Below are 16,258 nucleotides of genomic sequence, written 5' to 3' on the forward strand. Positions count from 1 at the left end.
ATCTTTGAGGAGGTGTTCTCTGGTACATGGAGAGGAGAACTAGAATTACTACAAGGACATTACTGAAACTCAATGGGGATTAGAATACTGTATGTGAGCAAAGGCAAGCATAGATACACTTGTCATTTGTTCCTGTTTATTCTGACATCTCTTTCTTAAAAATCTTATTGTTTATTTATAAAATAAATATTCTAACAGAGGGAAATAAAAAGCATAAAAGTTAAATATGAAACAATCTACAGTTATGCAAAGTTAATACTGTTAGTGGCAGTGTTGGGGTTTCTTCCAGTACTGCATTTTAGGGGCCCATTGCTGTTTGATTTGTGTATCTCTAGTCCTATTAATAGCTTGCTTCCACAAATCCAAGATTTCTGTGAATTTTTTAGGAAATGTGCTTTTAGCATATAGCCTAAAGGCCAACAACAAGATGATGTCGCTGATTGCAATGTTAGTTAACCTGTTTTTATTGCCTTTTTGAGAAATATGTATGTTTAGCAAGTGCATTCATTTGAAAGTTCTGTGTTATTTTTTTCCCCTGTTATACTTCAGGGTATCTCCACTTCAAAAATCTGAAGTTGTAGAAATGGTCAAAAAACAAGTTAAGGTAGTAACTCTAGCAATTGGTGATGGAGCAAATGATGTTAGTATGATACAAACAGCACATGTTGGTGTTGGTATTAGTGGAAATGAAGGTCTACAGGCTGCTAATTCTTCAGACTACTCAATTGCTCAGGTAAGTCATTACACTGTAAAATACTACAATAAAGTTTAATATTGGATAAATATCAGTCTATACGTGTTCTAAATGTATGTTTGTTTCCCATTTTTTGCAGTTCAAGTATTTGAAGAACTTGTTGTTGGTTCATGGTGCCTGGAATTATAACAGAGTAGCTAAATGCATCTTGTATTGTTTCTACAAGAACATAGTCCTTTATATTATCGAGGTAATTTTACAGTAAAGTAAATTTTACTTTATAAAATTAAAATCTTATTTTGAGCTTCTGGTTATTCTATATGATTTTTAAGAAGCATTTAAATGTCAGTAAACACTAATACTGAATCTTCAATAAACCGATGAATATTAGAATTATTTTTTTTATTTTAAAAAATCCCAGCAGTAGTCTTATTACTAAGTACTAAATATCTAGTATTAGTACTGAATATTTGTACTGCAACATACTTATTAAAATTCTGTGCCTTTCACATCATTTCAGTACCTAAGTAGCCTTAAATTTACCAAGAGGTTTGTACTCTTAAGCTCTTTATAGAGTAGGTGTCATTAACTGTCTAAATTGCAAACTGAAGACCTTTTTCAGGTCACTGTTGAACTTCACGATGCTGTTCAGAACAATCCTTAGGGTTCTTATATGCATGCTTAATTACACAGAGACATACTTTTTACTTGTTGTTGTGGTAACCATGCCTCTTTAGACTCCATTTTGTGAATTGAATACTTTACTTAAGGTAGCTGGCCTAGTTTTCTCACCTGAGATTTTAAGCAGAATGGGATCTTGTGAAAAATCCTGTAGTACGAGAGGACTGTACTGTGATAAACATATGCCTATTGGTTTGTATAGTTAAGACAGCATGTACAGCTGTAGTTTTCATGACCACATTGCAACCTTACAATTTTCAATATACCATTTAACAGTTTTATTAAAATGTTTTTCCCCCTTCATTTACTGTTCTTCTTTCAACAGTCTCTTCCTTTCTTCTTCCTTGCTTTCTTATAACCAAATATGTCTAATAACAATATTTATGTTTGATTGAAAGTTTAAATTAACAATGATGCTATGGGTTAAAAATGCAAAAATATTTCTGTTAGACACGATCTAAACATTAGGTTAATACTTTTGATTTTGATATTTATGCAGGTGATCTTATACTGTTGCAATATCTGAAAATACTTAAAACTTGGTATTTTATTATGCTTATAATAAATATATTCTGGGTAAGTGTAACCAAAAAGTATGCATTTTTCTTAACATGTTTTTAAATTTTTCTAAGTTTCCCTTTCTTCTTTATCATGTTATTAATGTAAATAAATTTCAATGCAAGTAGCAACAAGTTTATAGACTCTTTAGAAAAACTTACAAATATCTAATTAAATGATCTTACTTCTAAAAGTAAGCAGTAGCTCTTATATCAATATTTATTTTTTTCAAATTGTTCAACTTTTTAGTCAAAGCACTATTAATGTATATTTTGCGTTTATAGAAAAAGTTATTAAACTGGGCTTTAGAAAATATTCCTTATTTTTCTTAATTTGTCTAAATGTCATTGTCACCCGCAAACATTTATATCTTATTTAAGTTATAAATTTAAATATCTCACCACTTGTATTCTTTCTGATAAACTTAAATGCAAGGTACAGGCATCACAGAGTAAAAATACAAAATACTAGAAAAAGTAATCTCTACTTGCTGAACAGATGGAAAGGCAAAGAGATCATTTTAATGTGGATTATGACCCTTTATATATAATGCGTACAAACATTTTATCATATACTCCTTTTCTGGAAGACGAGAAGACTTCTACTTCAATTCCTACGTACCCAACATTTGTCAGTTCAAAATCTTTCACAGATGTTAATAGCTCATGTCAATACTGTGAGTGAATGGGCAGAAATTCATCATTGAATGTCTCTGGAAGGGACAACTGCCAGTCTTGAATCTCTCTTTTCAGTTTTTTGTACAGATCAGGCGTGGGAGCAGAGAGCTCAATGAGTATTTGTAAGCTGCTGCTTAATATGCAGAAATGCTACATCAGGAAAACGTCTGTGAAGCTTTTGTGACCACGCCTCTTCTGTCTTGAAATTTAGAAAATAGTACTATGAAAGACATGTCTGGAAGTTTTTGTTTGTTTAAGGTTTCTTTTTGTCAGCTAACAATAATTCATAATATCTACCTTTACTTAATATATGTGTTATATTTTTAAACATCTGCACAGTACTAATCAAAGGAGTAATATAATAGATTCCATGTAGTCTAAAATACAACCTTTTTCCTAAGCAATTATGGGGTGATATGAACTGAGCGCCATTAGTTTCTTGGTTTAGAAAATGCTAAGGGTCTGAAGTAGTACTTCATGCGCACTGATTAGTGTTTATCAACATTTAAACTCCTATTGATAAGAAATTAGAAGTGGTCAGTAATAACTTTCCTTCCACTCCCTTACAACTCAATATATATTTAAATATGTACCTTATCTTTAGTATGGAAGTAGTCCACATAACATCAGAAGTTATATACTGAATGCAGAAGTTATATATGCATGCAGCCTGTAGTGTTTGTGCCCACTTTCATGTATTACATGCATTGAAAACTTAGCAATGTAAAGACCTGCATTGAGGTCCATCTCATTTTGCATATGCTGCAAAGCTAAGTCTTTCCTATCCAAAGAAGGTCTGTACCATTGAACTACAAAATGATCTGAACCTCTACTTCTTCCCAACATACAGTCTAAATTGCTTCTCAGACACACATCTCCTTTCCTTCTGTTATAGTGGTGCTTGATTAGTAATTTGATATGCCCTAAGTATCTGCATCTGCCCCCAAATTACCATGATGTACAATATGTCATAAAAACTCATATTTTTCTGATACAGCTGCCTTCATTCTCCATCATAATCAGGATGAAATACACTTGTCCATAATTAAATTTCCAACTGGGAACCAAGGAACTGGTTTTTGTCACTATTAATACTGTACTCATCTCTGTAGAGTTTGTTTGCCATGTAAGGTTAAGGGTGTCATTTGCTAGGGTCAAAGGTTCAGAAGTTAGAGTAAGTATCTGACTTACTTTCCTCCCCTCTTGCATTTTGAGATGAGGGCTGTAGTTACCCTTGCTCCTACTTCCCCTTAACCTCTACCCTCTATGGAGCTGCTAATTATTTTGGAGCAGAAGTAAATCCATGTTTCTTCTTAGATATTAAAAATACTCACTCTTATAGTAGCCTATCTGGTATTCCACTAAATAGTAGGGTTTCTACTAGAGGGCACTAATCGATTTTTAGCTACATTTGAAGGGTTCACTGCCCATTTTGTTGACAGATTCAACATGAACTTTAGAACCCAAACTTCATTTCTTCCTGGACTGTATCTGGAATTCTGACCAAGAGTTGTGCCAGTTCCTTACACTGAAAGTTTTAACTGAAATGCCTGTAACTTATGTGCTTTCTTTGGAAGAAAGTAAATGCTAAGCTTTCAGGAAGCTAATGTTATTCGTTACAGGATTTCTTTACAAGTCTACAGTAAAACTGCAGTTTTCAGAGTTCTAATAGCTTGAAAATTTTAATTTAAATTATGTACAAAATAAAACTGAAAGCAACAGGGTATTTGAGGAATGAAGTGCTATATAACATTTCAAAGAGCCTTGTTAGCAACTTAATATATGGCATTTTGTGGTAAATTAAAATACTTGTATTTCTTTAAAACTGTCACTTAGCATCACTTACATTTAGTAGTAGAGAGTATGTGGAATAGATTCACTATATGTATTTAGGCATAGCGAAATCACAACAGAAAGTTCATGGTGGTTTTTTTCTTTGTTTTTGTTTTACAGATACTCCTTGGTTATGACAGCTCAAATATATGTCTACTTGTTTTAGTTTATTTTATTTCTAGTGTTGTACTTCTGTTAAACTGAAATTACCAGCAAAGAGGCATATATGTTTATGCCTGGTTACTGAGTCATGTGTTCTTTTTTAATACAGTCCTTTTCCATCACTTTAAACCCTTTCAAATTAAGAATCTTAAAAAGGAGTAAATCATGTAATGGTGTCTGTCCTTTATTCCCCTCTCAAGAGCCATCTTCCTATCGGGAGTAAAATAATGTAGGAACTACTTGTAATCAGAAGGTTGAAAAGAGAGAAGGCAATTGAGGAACACAACTTGTATCCAACAGTAGTGATGAGGTTCTGGATTAGATTCACACTTTTAGCTTAATGTAAAATATCAAAAAACTTCTGCTGATGTTTAGTAAGGAACACTCATTCCCTCCTACTCAACTGCTGAGAAAATGCTGCTAGTAAATGTCTTCTACATTTACCACAGTGGAATCATAACTCCTGTTTCAAAAATCCAAAATCAAAATACACAGGGTTTAATAAAAATCTGATTCATCAACTGCTATAAAGCAATTCTGTAAAATAATATTGTTTTTTCCATGAATACACTGTAACATAATAAAGAAGAATGCTTGTTGCAACAAAAGTTACTTAGCATTAAGACTTCTAAAACTTAACTGTATTTTATATCTTTGTATTGTAGGCTCTAATTATTGTAATTTTGTACAATGCCATGTTCCAATAATTGGACATAAATATATATACTTTTTATTGGTTATACAAACAGCAGTTTTAACTGGATTATTATTCTCCTTTTTAGTGCTAATAGTTGCTAACTTCCATTCTTTTTCTATCTCAAAGTATTTACAAAAATGTTCAGACATTCCTCCGTGTGATAAGAGAATATGAGTTTGTTCATAGGATCTGGTTATCTGGATGCCAGCCTGTGTACATACTGATAAACAGTTAATTTGTAGTAATTCATACTTTCATAATGAAGTCGATTGAAATGTGCAGTGTAGCACAGTCTCTGCACAGTGACATGCTTCTTCTCCACTGTCATTGAACTAATATAAACGTGAAGTAAGAAGTATAAGAAGGCAGTCATGCTGTATGCTGGTGCTGAAAAACATGAGAAAGTGTGTCAGCATTCTTTTCAAATTAAATTTTTTATTCATTAACCAAAAAGTGATAAAACTTATAAAACAGAAGAGATTTCCAACTGCTTCTACAATATTCTGTAACTGAGCTTGTTACATTTTAGTTGATTTAGTGCTCTGGTAAAGCCTCATGATCTCATGAGTTGCTTCTGTGAAAAAGGAGTATTGGTAATAGTTTTCATTTCCAAACTACAGCTTGCTAAGAATTCTGTAAGTTAGGAGGTTTGTTAATGATTAGAAGATGAGTGCTTCTGTAGGTGTTTCCTCTCTTTTATTTCCTCTGTGTTTCTCAGAACTCATTAAGACTTATAATACAATACAAATGCAGTGAGCTAAATTACTGTTAACTGCTTAAAGTATAGAAAATTCCATCTGAAAATAGCTACCTCCCTGAAATGTTTTCATATTTAGAAATTTAGAATTGCTCACATACTGGACTAGATTGTCATCATTTGTTCTGAAAGCAAGTCATTTTTGTACTACTTTTTTCATATAGGTTTAAACCAAAACATTCTCAGCTGTGTTGTAAATGTGTTCTAGAAATACCCCTTTTTGTGAAGCTCAAGAAAAATCTTCTTATCAGACCTTGTAAGACATTTGAGTAATACAATTCTCCTCTTTTTCAGATCTGGTTTGCTTTTGTCAATGGCTTTTCTGGACAAATTCTTTTTGAAAGATGGTGTATAGGTCTTTACAATGTGGTAAGATAATTTTTGTGTTTTCATTTTGGACCATAATTATGAAAGTTTCTTGAGTAAGCAACTACCAAGCAATCCTTAAGCAAGTCCTCACCTCTCAAGTTTTATATGTTTGTTTGTTTTTTTAATCTATGTTCTAGATGTTTACAGCAATGCCACCACTAACTCTTGGAATATTTGAGAGATCCTGCCGGAAAGAAAACATGCTGAAATATCCCGAGTTATATAAGACTTCCCAAAATGCACTGGACTTTAATACCAAGGTAGATAAAAAAAATCAAATGTAATTAAAGCAGAAGTTAATGGCAATTCAGTATAATTATCTGTTTTATTTCTCACAGTTTAAAAATTGAGAGGATTTTTATTGCTACTGTTTCCAGATGTATACTTGTCTATAAATAATACAAATTGTATTTATCCAATTTTAGAAAGAGACAGCAAGCATTTTTTTCAGCTCTGATTTTTTTTTCCTCTACTGGCAATAAAGCTGTCTTCTACAGGCAGAAGTGATTAGACCTCTCTGTCATTGGTGTGTATGTATTTGTACTGTTATATGGAAATGGATTGCTGAAGCCTGTGGAGAAGTGTTGCAGAGGACAATAAAAACTGTCGTTAGATTTGTAGAGGGAGGGACTCCGTACTATTCTTTGTCAATTTGGAGTTGTGATTTTACGGTTTAATTTTGAGATTTGGAAAAAAAACTTGGGGCAGTTAAAATGCATCACCGTGGATCAAAAGAAATCAGGCCACTTTTGGTGGAAAATGGTCAACATTCATCTTGGATGTGAAATTGGACAAGAATGTAGGGGTTATATATAAAATATGCATAGTTTCTCTAGACTTTTCCATAAATAATCTGTATTAAAAGAATTAAACTTTTTCCGGAATCTGCAATTTCATGAATACTGTGATGTTTGTATGAGCTCATTCTAATTTGATTTAATTTGATTTTTCTACATATAATTAGGACATCTGAAGTAATGTCATTATATAATGTACCTGGGAGACATTTTTAGTTTTTCACTGAATTAGCTATGCCTATAAGCGATGATTTGTAGTAGATGTGGAGAGCTGATGCAGCGTTCTGAGATTCATGTCTGTGCCAAACGTATTATGAAATTGGAGAGAATTATTTATCTAAACTATCCCCACTCACAGAAGCATGTTAGATTCTTCTTCTTCCTCGCTTCCTCTTTCCTTTCTCCCACAAAACCAAACCTGAAAATTGTAAGGAAACCAGGGAATAGTTTCTGTCACTTCACAGTGACTTAAGACTTTTACAAATATAAGACTTTTCACGGTCCATTGCTAAAGCCACTTCTGTGTTGTGATAGCTTAAATACAATAATGTATGTCATGAGATACAGTTGTTGGATTTTCTGTTTTTAAATTATAACTCTAATACAATTTTTATTATTGCACAGATGTATTGTTGGCTTCATTGGAAATTCTGAGGCTGTTCCCATACAATGCTCATTAGGAGTAAATGTCTACAAAATTCCCAGCTATATAAGTTGAATAGTTGGTGTTAAAGATTTGGAAACATGACTGCCTTGAATGTTGATGCAGATGTTTGTTATGGTAAAAGGGATCAAAGGTTATGAGGTCATGACAGAGGTTAAAGGATTAGCATGTGACAATAAGAGTTGGTCAGGAAAATGGAAAAGTAGAACTAATTTTTCTTGCATCCACCTGTGCTTTCTGTCAAATAAAAACTTCTGGTAATGACATAGCAAGAGGGAGAGACAAAGGTTAATGAGTAGCACAAGTTCAAATGTGCAAAATGTTGGAGTGTAAATTGGATCATTCAGCCTAATGTAGTTGTATAGTCTAACAAAGGGCTGAGATGTTGTGGAAAATGTTGTGAGGCAGGCAATGTAATTTCAATTGTTTGAACACCTTAATTCATAATACACATTAGTTAGTTACAACAAAGTCTATGACTGTCAAATGCATTGCTAATGAAAAAACGATTGCTATCCTGAAGGACACAGGTTACATATTTTTGATTGAGTCTTTTTATATCTTTGTACGATATATATTGTAGAAAGCATCAGTAGATTGTTTCTGCTTAAACTTAATACAGTTCTTTTTGAAAGATCTTTTTATAAAACATAAAATATGCTTGAAAGTGAAATTCAAATTATTTGGCAAACACATTAAAGGGAATTCAATATGATGAAGCTATGCACTTCAAGAATGGAGCTTGTAAGGAGAAATCCTAGGAAGATATAATTATTTGTCCTTTTCTGATTTCTTTGCATGTGGAAATATGTAGACAGGTAGACACAGAACTTGGGGTTATTGTTCTGTTATTTCTTATTACACAAGATGTAAATTATAAAAACTGAAGTAATTTTAGTTCCCTAATTAGAATGCAGCAATAGTTCCAGTTGTCTGGTTTAGCTTATTTTTTCTGATGGTATTCCCATATGCATACATTTTAATTTCCCTTCTGATTTGAAATTAAAAGGAGGAGATAATACACACTTTTTTTCAAAACATAAAAAATAAACAAATGACCCATGAAGAGCTAAGAGGCAGAAAGTGCCTGTCAGTTATATTACTTCACAGTGGTGGCCTGACAGAAACACATTTTGTGAATCTAACACACAGATAAAAAGAAAGGTCAGGGTTCACAGAGCTAGTTTATTGCAAATGGTTCTCATGGATTTCTCTTTTCCCTTAGGTTTTCTGGGTTCATTGTTTAAATGGCCTCTTCCACTCATTCATTCTATTTTGGTTTCCACTAAAAGCCCTCCAGCATGGTAAGTGTTATGAAAAAATAAAAATATAAATCTTCAAAGGTACTACATTTCTGAATACCTTTTTTCTTAGTAATGCTTTATTAATACTAACAGTTTTGTATGGTCAAGTGTAAAGATACCATTTCTAGAACTCAAGCAGATGCGGTCTATTTAAAATGTTTTACTTAAAATAGGTTTAAAAGTAGGAGTAATGTTACGTACATATAATCATGTACATAAAACTATATGAATATGTTTGAAGTAAATTGAAACAATATGGAGAAAATTGTTTTAATTATGTTATTGTTATGTTATTTAATTATGTAAGAGGTTGGACTCTTCCAACCTAGACAATTCTGAGATTCTGTGATTTTTATGTCATAATCAGTGTTAAGTACTTAAAAAATCATAAAATACTACAGTCCTTTGCATTGTCTCTTTTTCTAAGCCTTTATTGCCTATATAAACCATCTCTCCTGTTACTTCAGGGGCATAACAACCCATTAGTTAACATCTGTATCAGTAGGATTGTGACAGGTGCAAGGGGGACGTCTTTGATGTCTCGGTGCTGTCACTCAGCTGCCATACATGCACCTGAAATGCAGAAGGAAATGGGACAGTTGGGAGATATACCATATTTGTTAGAGCTGACTGAAAGCACTCTTTCCAGTTTCTGGGAATACTTGTCTGTATGGGAGCTCCAATAGGGGTGGGCTGGTTTTGCTTCCACACTGTAGAAAAATTCCAATTTAAATAATAACAATAGTGTGTATGCAGCAACCTTTCTGTACATCTAGTAGTTGTCTCAGTTTCCCTGATAACCACCAGGCAGTCTGCTCTGGTACAGGTGACAGAAATGTTTTCATGGACATCTTGGAACTGTAGGAATGGTATTAGGAACTGTAGGGACTGTATGTGGTTGACCTTAAAGAGTGAGACAGTCACAGCTGCTTATGCCCAAAAATGTTAAAGGAAAAACTTCTTTCAGTATTCTATAATGACTTCTGATAGGTACCAGAAAGTAGGTAGCAGCCTGTTTTCTCTACAAAGGCATTTGGATGCATGTTCAGTGGCAGCGGATTGCCATGAAGAGGGTCATAGACAGCCCAGGAAAAAGAAGGTCCCAAAATGTTAATTCATACGCTAAAACCACAGCCTCAAATCCAAACTACAATCCAAATTCAAAGCTGTAGCCAACCCACATTAGAGATTGATGCATTACATAATGCAGAAATGTTTCAGTGTATGCAGTGATGCAGAATGGAGTTGATATGTGAACAGCAAAGCTGAGATATTTGGATAAGGCTGTGGGGTTCCTGAGAGAGCATTCCCATGCAGGCCCCTCAGGCTTGCAGCCCATGACCTGCTGACAGTCAACAACTGGCCCTCCTAAAGTCTGAAAAAAATGCCTTGCCTTCCTCTTCCCTTCCTAGGGAAGGGCTGGGTGAGCAAGAGGAGCAGAAATGAGACCTTGGATTGTGTACATGGTGTGTGCTGTAAGTGTACAACCTGGAACCAACTGGTGCATGAGTTCTGCATGGCAGAGAGAGGAATGCAGGGTAGAAGCTGCTGATAGTCATCAGAAACAGAACTGTGTATATAAAGAAGAAAGAAAGAATACTGTTAGTTCTCAAAGGAAGAGTTTGCAAGCACCAGAGATTCAGCAGAGAAAGGGATTACTGCCAACAGTTATTAGCTTCTACCTTTTTTTAGTGAAGAGTCAGTGCAGGACAATTCTGAGAGAAAAGGAAGGAGTAATGGAGGAAGAATGGGAAATAGCACAGCTTTGTGTGTTAAGAGTGCATGAGTGCTGAGCTCTAGCAGTCCCACCTATGGAAACAGACTTAGCTGCCTGCCTATTTCTCTGCTTTATTTCATTCTGCTCTTTACTGCTAGGTATATATTGCTAAGCAACAGAGGATAAATTTGAGCAGATATTGTTAGAACATTGAAAATCTAGAAGATCATGAAAATCCTCCAGAGCTCACAGCCTTTTCCTTCGAGTGTTTTCTTCTGTTTTCTCTTTAGAGACAAGAAGGATAGGGACAAGTGAGACTAAGTGGAAAATTTGTAAGAATTGTTTGTCATGATTTGTTCCATTGGACCTAGGCATTGGACACTACACAAAACTAGAGTCTTTGCACTCCATGTAGTGTCAGCTGGATATAAAAAGCAACAAAGACATAAATCTTCACAGAAAATTCTGATGCAATTTTGTCAACATAGCAGTAAATGGTAGAAGCAAAATTTATACATACAAGTACCCCCTCTAACTGCTGTAATATTAGCCATGTTCTCAGTCTTGTTTTCAGGCTTCCAGAACTCTTTTTGTTCCTTGTGGTGTGCAGGTCTATACAAAGAGAGGTGTTAAATAGGTAAAATGCCAGGAAGGCAATGAGTACCACCAGAGTTGAGTTTATTTTAATTTATTCTTCAATAAATTGGAGAACTTTCTTTTGTGGTAAACTAGCATCACAGAAATGCTATTAGAAAGGAGCTTTCTTCATCCATAACTAAAGTAAATTTCATTTCAAGCATCTGCTAAGATGGTATCAAGGCTGACATAATACACAACACAAATACGAAAACACACTTAATTAGCAACCTTTAATACACCATATGCTAGGTTAGGATGGTGGGGAAAAATAAATGTTTTCAGCTATAGATCACTTTTATCAGCTTGCCGCCTTCCTCTGGCCTATCCAATCCAGTGATTTAAAAAACAAACAAACAAACAAACAAACAAAAATAGAAAAAAAAAAAAAACCAACATTTTATTCCTCTTTTGCACGAAGCAGATGTATTAAAAACATCCCTCCTTTTTCTCTCTCAGCATTATCACAACATTTGTTCCTTCCTGCATAAAGAGTATTTGTTATATTTTTATATGATGGAAGTAAAAAAGCAATATGATTAAAAAAAAAAAGCAATAGCCATTAATAATAAAGTAAAAAGCAATAGTGATTAGGACCTCTACAGCAGAGAAAATGTTCTGGTTTGCTTGCAGTATAGGAGCAATCTTGAGTGCTAAAAGCATTTCTGAACTGAACACACAAGTTTAGCAAGACCAATACTTTTAAATGAGAAAGTGGAATTCCCAGTAGATAGTTTAGTAATATAGTGTCCCATATCTATTAGGAACTGTCACTGAACTGAGATCAGAACAGCTCATGCTCTTATCAGTCATCATAAGTTCTGTTTGAAGCTTAAAGGTAGATTTTGAAAATGTTCCAAACAACAAGCACCTCAAAAATTAAAACCAAATATATATTTTGTTTTAGTCTTAATTTCAGAAATCCTGATTTGCAGAAAGAGCAAAGATAAGTTTCTATACCAAAATATCCAGAACCAGTGAAAATCCAATTCTTTAAATTTTCTGTTTACTCATATGGTACAAAGTACACTGTTGCATTTCATACCTTTCTGAAGGTAAAATACTGTATCTCTAAACTTAAAATTCACTCAAATTATTACTGGGTATGATATCACTCATACTGGTATATTATGTTATGAAAAGCTCCCATTTCTAGGGTAATTCCAGAAATCACCGAAAGTTTTAAAGTACTAAAAATTGTAAAACTTGTATATCTCCTTCTGTTTACTACAGTTCAAAGTGACATCCTCTGCTATTACCTCGTGGAAGCTGCTGCTGCCTCTTTTGTATCAAAGATAAGAGTTCATATATATTTAATGCTGTTGTGGATACCTAAGTGTCTGTTTCATTTTCCCAGGTACTGTATTTGGCAATGGGAAAACTTCAGATTATCTGCTTTTGGGAAACACTGTTTATACTGTAAGTATTGCTACAGTTATACAATGCTCTATCAGCTGACTACCTTTATTGGCTCCATCTTTAACTCTTACTGAGATGTTTTGTTGTGTTTGTGATGTTTTGTTTTGTTTTTGTAATCCTCTCTATGGAAGACTTGAATCACTGTAGTACCTTAAGAATAAGAAATAATACTTGGGTGACTTTTTGAAAAACCTTGAAGTGTCTTTTGCATTCTAATTCCGGATTCCAAAACAGAGTAGCTTAATAAAATAAAGATGCAGAGCATGCGTCTGTCTGTTACTGGAAACTGTCTATTTTTGAAATAGCAGGAACTGTAATTCCCCAATTAATACGTTGCTTAATTTAAGGTAAGTTTCCTCATTGGAGAAATCCTGGGTTACTGGATGTGGAGCTGGTTTGCGGACTTAAGAAGATGCAGTTCTGTATTTCCTCTGTTGTTAATAATAGGAACTTGAAAGAAAGGTATAGCTGCATGGAAATAAACTAGGGCATAGGATCTTTCTTTCAAGGCAACCAAAGTACCAAAGTTAATTACACTTGACTCACACCTAACAGCAATCCTCTTTTACACTTGTACTTATTAGTCATTATTGCTTTTTCTTTTAATCTTTATATATCATTGAATAAATTGGTGAAGCTAAATACCTGTTTCTCAGTTATTAGATATCAGTCTTAACCAACAGGTGAGGGTTTTCCATAAACTCTCTGAGAAGCAGAATTAAACTTGTGCTCACTCTCCTCTGTTCTTCAAAGTTGAACGTAATTAATTTTTCACAGAATTGCAGACTGGTTATGATTGGCAGGGACGTCTGGAGGGTATCTGGTCCAACCCATCTGCTCAAGCAGGGACACCCACAACAGGGTGCCCAGGACCATGTCCAGGTGGCTTTTGAACATCTCCAAGAAGGAAACTCCACAGCCTCTCTGGGAAGCCTGTGCCAGGGCTCTTCACCCTCCCAGTAAAGAAGTGCTTCCTGATGTTTAGACAGAACATCCTGTGCTCCAGTTTGTGCCCATTGCCTCTTATCCTGTCACTGGGCACCACTGAAAATGACCTGGCTTCATCTTCTTTGCACTCTCCCTTCAGGGTTTTATACACATTGATAAGGTCCCCCCACTCTTCTGAACCTCCGTTTCTCCAGCCTGAACAGCCCCAGCTCTCTCAGCCTCTTCTCCTAGGAGAGGCGCTCCAGTCCTTTGGACATCTTGGTGGCCCTCCATGGACTTTTTTTCCATATGTCCAGGTCTCTCTTACACTGAGTGGGCCAGAACTGAACATAGTACTCCAGGTGCAGCCTCATCAATGCTGAGTAGAGAAGGATCACCTCTCTTGAACTGTTGTCAATACTTTGTGTAATACATCCAAGAGTACCGTCATCCTTCTTAGCAAGGGCACATGCAATCCTGTTCCTTTTACTTCCATGTGAGAACATAAAGAAAATAACCAGAGCCCAATCTGTGTATTTCCTACTGGTGTGGCAGTTAAAATGTTTCTTCTGCCAGGCTGTACAAGGACTTTAAACTGTTTCAGGCCACACTGAAGAATTCTTTGTTAACACATTCTGCTAGAAGTTCACCCACTCTATATTTTTCCTGTCCCAAAAGGCAAGCACAGCACATTTTGTCAGCAGTAGTCATGTTTGATCATGTAGTCTATCATATGATGAACTGATCTCCATTAGGGATGGATTGAATATCCCATGTGTTTCCTGTGCAAGTCTTATTTTATTAAGATGTAAGGTCACAGTCATTGTCATAGCTCAGTCCAGACAGTTGTAGCTCAACTGATGTAAATCACCTATTTGTATTATGATCTTGTAACACCAGAGAGTTTACAAGTCAGTCATTTATGTATTTGTCTGCCACTGCTTTCTCCAATATTGGGAAATACTTCAAAAGAGTATCTACCAGAACAACCTATTATTCAAAGTGAAATGTTTTTTTCTTGGGGAGAGAGATTCTCTGCACCAGGTTTGGACCCTATGGATGTTTCATTGTTTACTTTACCTACAAGCTGCAACCTGGCTCAGTTCAGCCAGTTTATTTTGTGAGTTTTACGTATGTATATATGACTTGCATAATTACACCTATCCTAGGACCTGAGCCAAGTTTTCTGACAGCCGGCATCCACTTTCACCCTTAAAGCATCCTTTATAGTGGCCGTCATATGTAGTGGATTAACACTGTACACTTGTTGTTAAACCCAATTACTCAACATAGCGCTGCAACCACAGTTGAAATTATGTCCTGAAATGATCTCAGAAATTTATCCTAACTAGTAATTCTGCTGTTTTTCCTTCTGAAAGCAAGGCTTGGCACCAGGAGAAAACAAGTTCCATATGCTGTACGGAGAGTTTAGTGGATTACACTAGATGCTATGGAACTGAACGTTCAAAAAGTGCTGTTATTTGGACTGTTGCCCATCAACTAATGGCTGAGTCTTGAAATCTTAGGGTAGTGGAGAACATCTGAGTGTCATCTGTGATGTCGGGTGACTCATAAACAGTAAAGCTTTCTTTTTCAGATTTACAGTAACATTTCCACTGCCTTGGAAATCAGTTAACTTCCAATAGTTTCAATATAGTAACATGGAGCTGCACAGTACTCTTTGTCAAGCTGTATCCATAAATGCTGAATCAGAGATCACAACTGGCAGTGCAATTCTTCTGTCACTTTCTATAACTGGTTTTCAACATAGATGTCCTGGTTTCAGTTAGAACAGAATTAATTTTCTTCCTAGTAGCTGGTGGAATGCTGTGTTTTGGCTTAGGATGAGAAGAGTGCTGATAACACCCCGATGTTTTAATTGTTGCAGAGCAGTGCTTATACCAAGCCAAGGACATCTCAGCCTTTCGCTCTGTCCTGCCAACAGGCAGGCTGGGGGTGCAGTAAGAGCTGGGAGGGGACAGACCCAGGACAGGTGACCCAAACTAGCCAAAGGGGTATTCCATACCGTATGGGGTCATGCTAAACAATATATAGGGGTGGCTAGCCGGGGGAGGGGGCCGGACTGCTCAGGGTTAGGCTGGGCATCGGTCAGCGGGTGGTGAGCAATTGCATTGTGCATCACTTGTTTGTACATATTGTTATTAGTAGTACTATTATCATCATTGTATTATTATTATTATTATTATTATTATTTTCCTGTCTTATTAAACTGTCTTTATCTCAACTCACGGGCTTCACTTCCCATTTCTCTCCCCCGTCCCAGAGAGGGAGGGGGGAGGGTGAGCGAACGGCTGCGTGGTGTTTAGCTGCCGGCCGGGTTAAACCATGACAGTCTTTTTGGCGCC

The 16,258-nt window shown here is 35.5% G+C and overlaps 1 protein-coding gene across 11 annotated transcripts in view; it reads left to right on the forward strand.

Moving 5' to 3' along the window:
• ATP8A1 (ATPase phospholipid transporting 8A1) overlaps nt 1-16,258 on the forward strand; it is a 112,195-nt gene that overhangs the window by 69,098 nt on the left and 26,839 nt on the right. For all 11 annotated transcript variants that reach the window (XM_082759462.1, XM_082759466.1, XM_082759465.1 and 8 more), the window contains 6 exons: nt 550-733; nt 834-944; nt 6,354-6,428; nt 6,566-6,688; nt 9,115-9,193; nt 12,904-12,965. In XM_082759462.1, the coding sequence (XP_082615588.1) occupies nt 550-733; nt 834-944; nt 6,354-6,428; nt 6,566-6,688; nt 9,115-9,193; nt 12,904-12,965 (634 nt within the window). The remainder of the gene's footprint in view (nt 1-549; nt 734-833; nt 945-6,353; nt 6,429-6,565; nt 6,689-9,114; nt 9,194-12,903; nt 12,966-16,258) is intronic.

Source organism: Aythya marila, assembly GCF_965140915.1.
Source record: "Aythya marila genome assembly, chromosome: 4".
Lineage (NCBI taxonomy): Eukaryota > Metazoa > Chordata > Aves > Anseriformes > Anatidae > Aythya > Aythya marila.